The 9920-nt window shown below is 32.9% G+C and overlaps 1 protein-coding gene across 2 annotated transcripts; it reads left to right on the top strand.

The window, feature by feature from the left end:
* The first annotated feature begins 850 nt into the window (after positions 1-850).
* LOC143056719 (uncharacterized) lies at positions 851-9512 on the top strand. Of its 2 annotated transcripts, XM_076229869.1 has the most exons (5): positions 851-1118; positions 2605-2749; positions 6500-6760; positions 7332-7524; positions 8631-9512. In XM_076229869.1, the coding sequence occupies exons 1-5, from the start codon at positions 981-983 to the stop codon at positions 9376-9378; spliced, it is 1485 nt and encodes a 494-aa protein (XP_076085984.1). In that variant the 5' UTR covers positions 851-980; the 3' UTR covers positions 9379-9512. The 2 variants fall into 2 exon arrangements, with proteins under 2 accessions (XP_076085984.1, XP_076085985.1); XM_076229870.1 differs by lacking the exon at positions 7332-7524 and having other exon boundaries at positions 8631-8767.
* The last annotated feature ends 408 nt before the right edge of the window (positions 9513-9920 follow it).

Raw genomic sequence — 9920 nt, 5'->3', positions numbered from 1 at the left:
TCATCAATCTACGATCCCTGGAATTCTAAATTATTTGCTCACATTTAAACTCTATGGTTGAAACAGAATTTGCATTAAAAATGAAATGAACGCGGTGCAATAACCGTCAATGCAAACCGACATGGATTTTATTTTTCTCCTGACTCATGTGTACAGTATATGATTAACTTGATAAGTCATGTGTTACTTTTCAGTGCAATACAGTAATATTTGAGAAAATCATCAACACTGCGCGCAACGTCAAGAACTAAACGATTCAATAGAAGAAAAAAACTGTGGATGAACTACTAGAATAGAACATGTCCCAAGCCAGCAGTCTCTAATTCAGTTGTTGTTGTTTGCTGTATAACAAATCTGTTTTTAGTTTAGTGTTTTGTACATGCATTAGGCCTTTGGTTTTCTCGTTTAAATTGTTTAACATTTTAAAAAAAATTTAATTTCAGAGCCCTGTTCGATTGCTATGTAGTATGGGTTTGTCTCATTCTTGAAGGCTGTAAGGTGACCTGTAATTGTTAGAACTACTGAATTTAGTATTAAGTGGCGATTTGCCTCATTGACAATCCAACCATATCTATGGCACGCCTGAACCACTTTAATAGATAATCTTAGATTATCTCAGATAAATTAGGTTTATCTCAGATAATCCCGGTTTATCTCACTTTTTTTCATTAAGCTCAGATAAACCGGGATTATCTCGATTTTTTTCAAATAATCCCGGTTTTTCTCACAATTTTAAGATAAACAGGGATTATCTGAGCTTAATGCATTTTTGAGATAATTCAATATTTTTCTCAAAATATTAGATAAATAATTATCTGGAGATAATCCGGGATTATCTGAAAACTCTGAGAAAAACGATTATCTGGGGAAAAAAGAGAGACTCCGAATCATTAATTCGACCAATAGAAAGACACGACACATCGGTAAACATTTTGCAAACAAGCGCCATTTTTAAAAAACCAAAACATGTTGTAGTCACCATGAATCGTCTCCAAAGATCTCATCAACCTACTGTAAGCAGTGTCTTAGATCGTATCAGTAACACTTTAAGAGGTATTAAAAGACAATATTCTGCCAACACATTGGAACCTGAAGCTGCACATAGACAGGTAGATGAGGTAAGTCGGTTAAATTGTTTAGGTTGTCAGTGTATAAAGTGGGTCTCATTGCATTGGGGGGGGGGGGGGGGGGGGGGGTCGGGTTCTAGCGTGATGCGGGATTTCCGATTTTTTGTAAGCGTAACAGAAGTTTAGTTAGAATGTATAAATGTTCTATTGATATTACTTTTGTCTATATGTATACTTATAAAAACTATTGAAAGATATATAACAGTTCATAGTTTGCCAATTTTGCATAGTACACCTATAATTTTTTTTAATGAGTAAATAAAAAATTGTTATTACGGAAATTATGCCTGTAATAACTTGAGGGTGTTATCACTTCAAAACAGTTGCTCAGGCATACATCATGCTTATGTCACAGGGTACTATGGCCACTTGATCTTCGTAAATAGGGCGTTGAATATGTGACGAAATATAATGTTGCAAACCATTTATTTCACACTGAAAGTACATAATTATAATAAACATTTATTTCAAATGTTAACTTGAAGTTTCCTTATAAATTGAACTATGAATTGTATATAAGTACATGCATGATAAGGCCTAAAAGAAAATGTGCTTACCTGAAAGTAGGGAAAAAGTTAGGTCTCCCTTATGTAGCGTGCATGCTAAAGTGTGTGAAACTCGCATTAGTACGAGTTCACCGTATATATAGTGCTAGAAAAAGTGGCGGGGTTGCATGCATAATAACTTTGTGCAGAGTAGTATATAGAATAAAGTCTTTTTCTAACTGTCCGTCAATGAATGAACGTAGTAAATATATAGTACACACAACATATAGTGTAGTACTAGTATATAACTGTACCCTAATAAATAGCTACGGTGACACTTAATTACAATGTATTTTAATTTATTGTAAGAAATAATGACCAGAGCATGTACAAATGTACTGAGGTTCTGTCCAAGATTCTCAGTAATTCCCAAAGGTTTTATATAATAAGTTACATTCCTTTAATCGCTGAGTTTTGTTATCACAGCTAATTTTATCCATTGATAGCCTTGTCTCATTGATTTTCCATGGTAAATAAAAAATGTATTAATTAAATTAAAAATTAGTTATCAAGGCTATGCATTTAGTTTCTGCGCAAAGTCTCAAGAGTTCCCTAGAGCTCACTATAAATTGAATAATTTTACAAATAACAAACATATATATGTTATTACAGATTTAGAAAATTTAAGGAATAAAGAGTAGACGACTCATGAAAGTATCTGTAATAACACACAAAAGTTATTCTCTGTAATAACTAATAACCCTATAGAGTTATATCTCTAACTGTGACATGTAAGATGCTTGCTGAATTTTGCAAGTAAACTGATACCCTATTGGCTTTTGAATTGTTACCCATCATGTATACGCCATATTTTATATAATTTTTACATATAAATTAAAGACACTGTGACTATCAGGACTGTACATGTGTTTGCTTTTTTCCTCAGAAAAGAATTTAGTGCACTACAATGTACATATTTGTTTGTATTTAAGGTACTTCGCAACTTAACAAGATTGGAAGGCAGTGATTCTCTACCAGATGCAGATTTAAAGAGAGCTATCAGATCAGTTAAAGAATTTAAAGAAAATTTACCACACCATAAGGAAACATCAGAAGAACCAGAGCTAAACAGATATGGTAAGTTTACATATACTTATGAAAACTGTGACTTGTGATGTTCCATACCACAAAGGGAACGGTTGGGATTTAGTTTTGGGGTAATGACACCAAAGGGGCTTGACACTCATACCACATGACATCTTCTTATATCTAATAGCTAGGGTGTGTTGAAGTGAAAGGATCTATTCAAAATTGTACCACAAAGTTCCATTTCACAAAGGGAAAACACAAATTAAGTTTTGTGGTAATGCCCCCAAGGGGTGATGAGGATTCATTTTTTTTTTATAAATTTTTGAAATTGCTGAAAGCACCATTTTGTGCAATACACATCAGAATGCATTGAGTATGTAGATTTGTATAGAATCTTTGGTTAGCATGATCGTTAGATGAAGCGTGAAGTCATTTTGTCGAGCCTTCAACTTTTGTTGAAAAAGCGAGATATGTAAGGATCCTACATTTAAAATGTTGGTAGTGGCAGCCACAAATATTCATGCTGTGGTTAAAGTTTTTAAAATTTGAATAACTTTCTTAACGACATGAATTCACTTCCTAACTTGGACAGCTTTATTAGCTCACCGGTTATGCCATCACTTGGCATAAGTTGTTTGTCGTCGTAAACTATTTCAAAGATCTTCTCTGAATCTGCTTGGCCTGGGCAAATACCTTCAAACTTTAACTTAATGTTCCTTATATCTAATTTATAAATTATATCCAAAGTTTTAATCCATCGACAAACATGGCCACCATGGCTAAAAATAGTCTAGATGTTGGGCTTATATAAAAAACTAAACTTTTAGAGGAAATCTGACATGGGGTGAAATTGTTCAACATGTACAATACAATGTATCAGTCCTGATATTTTCAAACGAATAGAACAACCCATTGTTGGGCTGCTGCCACTAAATTGGTAGTTTTAAGGAAATTTTTCAGTTTTTTGTTATTATCTTGAATATTATTATAGCTAGATATAAACTGTACCAGCAATGATGTTTAGCAAAGTAAGATCTACAAAAACGTTAAAAAGTCCATATTTGTCAATTGACCCCTTTAGAAGTAAATACCCTTAATGACAATTTTACACAATTTGTTCTTCAAGTTTGCTAACCTTTAAAAATCTTCTTTTGTGAAATACAGGTGAGCAATTCAGGCTCTTGACAGCCTCTTGTTATGATCATAAGATAGTATCTCGAAGTAAAAAAAATTTAAATCCAATTTTTTGTATGGACTGAATTTTTGATAGGAAACATTACATTCACTTTGTAATTTAAGTTTTTAAAATTTTGATAACTTGCTTAAACTATCCTGGATTACAGAAGCTTGTTTATGATCAAAAGCTAGTTTCTAGAAGATAACTTTGTAATAATTTTGTTCTTTATTTAGGTGTTTTTTTTTATAAACAGACTGAGTTTTTTTCTAGTTAACAATAACATTGCATACAGTCTGCAGTTAAAGTTTTGTAAATTTAAAAATATTTACTAGATTCATAAACTATTCTAGATTTTTACCAAACTTGGACAGAAGGTTATTACAATCAAAAGATAGTATAGAGAGAAATATTTTTATTTATTGTTTTCCGTATTAACTCACCTAGCCTGAAAGGCCAAGTGAGCTTTTCTCATCACTGGGCCTCCCTCGTCATCCTTCATGGTTAACTTTTACAAAAATCTTTTCTCTTCTGAAACTACTGCCGTACTGGGCAAAATGATTACTTAAACCAATCTTGGCCACAATCAACATTGGGGTATCTAGTTTAAAAATGTGTCCATTGATCCCACTAACCAACCAAGATGGCCATCATGGCTTAAAATAGAACATAGGCCTAAAATGTAGAATTTGTCTTATATAAATATCTCTGAAACCAAAGCATTTAGAGCAAATCTGACACGGGGGTATACTAAACAGGTCAACATCTACATGTATCTGCTCTAAAATTTTCAGATGATCAAGACAACCTGTTTTTGGGTTGCCCCTTACAATGCCTTAATTGGTAAAAAAGCAAAATTTTGAGTTGCCTCAACCAAATTTTTTGAAACTTGTACACATCTGCTTATAACCACAAAACACAAATCAAGTTGAATTTGGATAGTGTCACTTTAATCATCATAGAGTTATGCCCCTTTATATTATAATTTATTTATTATACCCCACGCAACAGGTTGCGAAGGTTTAATTGTTTTTGGTCAGTCCGTCCGTCAGTCCTGTTTCTTGTCATCGCAACTCCTCTCAAACCACACAACAGAATTTCACGAAACCTTTTCAGATAATAAGGACATACTATGTAGTTGTGCATATCGACGGGAAATTGCGATTCAATTTTTTTTCTAGGAGTTACGCCCATTTGAACTTATTTACTTTAATGTACTACTGCAACAGTTTGTCACCGCAACTCCTCTCAAACCACACAACAGAATTTCACGCAACCTTTTCAGATAATATGGACATACTATGTAGTTGTGCATATCGACAGGAAATTGCGATTCAATTTTTTTTCTAGGAGTTACGCCCCTTTGAACTTATTTACTTAATGTACTACTGCAACAGTTTGTCATCGCAAATCCTTTAAAACCACACAACAGAATTTCATGAAACTTTGTAGATAATAAGGACATACTACATAGATATGCATATCGACAGGATATTATGATTCAATTTTTTTCCAGGAGTTACACCCCTTTGAACTTATTTGCTTTAATGTACTACTGCAACAGTTTGTCATCGCAATTTCTCTGAAACCATACAATAGAATTTCATGAAACTTTGTAGATAATAAGGACATGCTATGTAGATATGCATATTGATAGGAAATTACGATTTTTTTTTCTTTCTCGGAGTTGTGCTCCTTTGAACTTATTTGCTTCAATGTACTTCTGCAACAGTTTGTAATCGCAACTCCTCTGAAACCACACAACAGAATTTCATGAAACTTTGTAGATAATAAGGACATACTATGTAGATGTGCATATTGACAGAAAATTATGATTCAATTTTTTTTTGTTATACAATTTTCTTTTCTTACACTTATTTCATTTCTCCAATGACAATGTGGGGACGGTGGGGTATGTGAGCACGCTCACTATGGTTCTTTAATTTTTTCTGTCCTGTAACTTAAGTTTGCCCAAACCAAGGGTTGTCAAATCTCTACACAAAACTATGTATCACAAAACTCAAGTATAAGGCCAAAAAAAAATATGTCTGTTTCCTGTTGCATAACTGACAGGGACTCAAAACCCTGACCTGGTATTTTTCTTTAAATTCTGAGAAACGGTTGTTTCCTTCCAATCCCGATTAAGATCCAGATTCCGATCTTACTATGTCTAAACAATCAAATTGGCTGCTCCCAACACAAGTGGGCTACAATTAAGGTTTAAAAAATGGTGACATTTAATTTACCTTGGATGGTGTGATATCCAAAATAATACATGGTAATTCAGTTTTATATAAAACAAATTTTAATGCTGTATGCCAGCAGGGGAATCATCTGTGTCAAAAGGGATGCATTGCCTTTTCTCCATTTGTTTTATATAATACTGAATTACCATGTATGATTTTGGATATCATACCATTCTAGGTAAATTAAATGTCCCATCTAAAACTTTAAAGATCTTTGACCAATTATTTTGTGTCATAAACCTATAATGTGTCAAAAATCTGATCACAATCCAAATCATACATTATCATGATTATCAAGCTTAAATATTCAATATTCAACTGTTTAAGAATTTGAACATGACATATTATTTTTTGAGTTATTTTTCTGTGTACTTATAGGCCAAACCATACCAAACCAGTTTGGTAAAGGTAGAAACCAGCTAGACATTGACATGACAAAGTTTCAACAGCTTCTACAACTTGGGTTTACTGTTAAACAGATTGCTGAAGATGGACTTCTTGGTGGTGTTATACATGTTAACACGCTGTATCGTAAACTAAAAGAAAACAACATACAGATAAGATCCTCCTTCTCAAACATGCCAGATGATGAGCTTCAGGGATTAATCTCAGATTATAATAGAGATCATCCAAATGCAGGTTAGTATTATAGTTTTGTATACTGTATACATGTATCTTATGAGAGGTAAGTTTATCAGAAAAAAGGTATATGATTGAAGCTGATCGACATTTAGCTATGACTCAGCATTGAAGGCCATACTACAACATATAATTGTTATCTTCAACAACATTGTGTTTTGATGGAACATTGCCTAATTGCACTCATGCCACTTCTTTTTATTTCGACTTGAGTTAGCTACCACCTAAAACATGTGGCATTTAGTGGCCAAACTTTCAAACTTCTATAGTATCTGGAACTCTCATCATAAAAGTTTTGTTGAGCCAATGCATTAACAGTAATTATATATATATATAAGCAGGGTAAAATATATAACATTATCTTCAATTTGCATGCTCAAATTAAATAACATTGATTTATTAATACTGGTTAAAGATTAGACTTTCTATTTCGCCTTGTTCAATGTTGTAAAAGTAATTTAAAAGGTTTGTCCATTGTTAAATGTGTTATGCATTGTAGTACTGCATTAGTTTCATTTGACAATGTAATAGCAAAAAAGTATGAAAACCCCTTTACTATTTATTTTAATAGGTGCTTTAGAGGTCCAAGCCTATTTAAAAACTAAAGGAGTAAATGTTCAGCGTCAGAGATGCAGAGACATATTAGGCAGAGTAGACCCACTTGGAACTGCTACAAGATGGTCATGTACTATTCAAAGGCGTCAATACAGTGTCCCCACTGCAAACTCAGTTTGGCATGTTGACACTCATCATTCACTCATCAGGTTGGTATTGGTTATCATGATTATGACTGTGGCTACTGAATAGATATCTTATGTGGATGTACATTTACATGCAGATATAGGTGAACAGTTTCAAGATTAAATGATATAAATAGTGATTTAGTGTGAAGGTCTCTCAATCATGACATGTGAATCGCGATATAGTCCAATCGAAAATATACATTTAACATAGATCATTTTTCAAGGATTTAAAAAAGAAGTTCTTGTTCCTGCTGTACAAATGTACTTTTACATGTAGGTTCATAGGCTGATCCAGAGGGGCCCTGCCCCCTCCCCTTTTTTGGAAAAAAATTATGGTTGATTATATAGGGAATCACTAAAAGTTTAGAAAAACATATAGAAATACATAAAAAATTGTTTATCTTTTTTATGGAGATTAACATGTAACATTATGTACATCCTTGAGATATTTTTCTGCATGTGTACAGGTTACCCTGATTATTCTGTATGTGTACATAGATATTATCAGTGATTTTTTACTTGTGTTTATATAATAAATATATATTTCTAACGATAAAAAATATTTATATTATTAATTTATGTTCTTAACAAAAACATTTAAGAAATGAATTTCATAAAAAGCAAATAGAAATTTTATTTTGCACTCAATAATATCGGTGTATGTATAAATCAGTTATAACAGTCAAAAACAAAAGTTGTGTATGTTGAAATCTTGCAGAAACAATACATTGGATTGCCCTCATTGTCATAGCAATGTAAAAAGTGTTTGTGTATAACACCTGGCTGTTAATGCACAATTTTTATATATAATAGTTCTGATGGGGTCAAAAGATGAAGAAATTTTGATGCGAAGGCGTTGAAAGGTTTCCTCTTCCTGAGTGCAGTTTGGAAAGAATGAGTTGGCAGTGCCACCTTTTAAATTGTTATCATCAGTCAGGCCTAAAATATCTATTCATTAAATTGGCTTACACACATGGGCACATGCATCACATATAGGAATAGATTTTTATTTATAGATATATAAATAATAGAAAAGATATGAGCTCAATAACCAAGAATAAGTCATTCACTGAGATAAAGAGATGAAAGTTTGCAATTTTTTTTATTTAATGTTTTTAATTTTTCAGATGGGGCATAATTGTGCATGGCGGTATTGATGGTCACTCAAGACTCATTCCATTCCTAAGGGCTTCAACTTTCAACACATCAAAGGCTGCTGCATGCTTTTTTGTTCAAGGTGTGAAGAACTATGGAGTACCCAGCAGAATACGAGCTGACCATGGTACAGAATATGCAGACACTGGACGGTTCATGATTTCAGTAAACGGTGAGGGAAGAGGAAGCTTCATGACTGGGCCTTCTGTCCACAATCAAAGAATCGAAAGATTATGGCGTGACATATTTATCAAAGTCCTTGATGTTTTCTACAAACTATTTTGTCTTATGGAAGAACAGAACATTCTTAACACTACAAACAGTATCCACAGATGGGTCTTGCAGTATGTTTTCGTACCACGTATTGACTTTGCTTTAAGAGAGTGGATGAATACCCACAATAACCATAAGATCAGAACTGAGGGTAACAAAACACCAAATATGATGTGGTTCAAATCACTTTTACTAGGGAATCCAGAAAAGAACACCAGCATACGCAACATAGAGAATCCACCCGATGAGCGTGTTGATGAGGTCATTCAAACTTTAAACCTTGAACTGAATGGGACAATCTTCTTAAAACCAAGAGACAACTGCCCATTAATAGAAGATGAATTCACGGAATTAAGGAATACCATTGACATAACAAAATATTCAGTATCACATGGACTAGACGTGTTTAGAGATGTTATGCTCCATGTTATGTCTAAACAAACTTAAACACTACTTTTTCATATACAATGTATAACTGTAAATGTAATATTAAAAGTATAAGCTTTTATATAAATGCAATATTTGATATAGGAGTAATCTCCTTCTTTTGTATTAAAGCATATATATATATATACTGAGATTCAGTGCAAATGTATATTTTCGGTGTGCAAATTGCATGGTTTCTCCATCAAGTTATAAAAAACGCCTATTAAATTGGTGAGATTAAATTATTTTTGAGCAATGATATCAGTATGTATTCCTTGACAAGATTTAACCCTTGCATTGTATACCAGGAATTATGTGTTTTACTGAACAGAATATGAAGTGTATGATCTAAGCTGTCAGTCTCTCTTATTTGTGGTGATGCTGTGATAAATGAATTCCTGTTTTTTTCTCTTTCAAATCTATAGTTTAAATCCTAGTATGCCTAATAAGGCCCTTAATTTTACTGCTAATAATTTTGTATACAGCCTTAAACACAGAGTAAAAGCCCACACTTTATACTTAGCTTTGAATCATTCCACAGTGACAAGTGTAAAAAAATGCCA

This window comes from Mytilus galloprovincialis, chromosome 13, assembly GCF_965363235.1.
Source record: "Mytilus galloprovincialis chromosome 13, xbMytGall1.hap1.1, whole genome shotgun sequence".
Lineage (NCBI taxonomy): Eukaryota > Metazoa > Mollusca > Bivalvia > Mytilida > Mytilidae > Mytilus > Mytilus galloprovincialis.
This window is presented reverse-complemented; position numbering and strand designations above follow the sequence as displayed.

Excerpts from the sequence above, each read along its gene's own strand:
- LOC143056719 (XM_076229869.1), top strand. The coding sequence starts at position 981 with ATGAATCGTCTCCAAAGATCTCATCAACCTACTGTAAGCAGTGTCTTA. Across the intron at positions 2,750-6,499 it reads ACCAGAGCTAAACAGATATG|GCCAAACCATACCAAACCAG; the intron begins GTAAGTTTACAT and ends GTGTACTTATAG. Across the intron at positions 6,761-7,331 it reads TAGAGATCATCCAAATGCAG|GTGCTTTAGAGGTCCAAGCC; the intron begins GTTAGTATTATA and ends TTATTTTAATAG.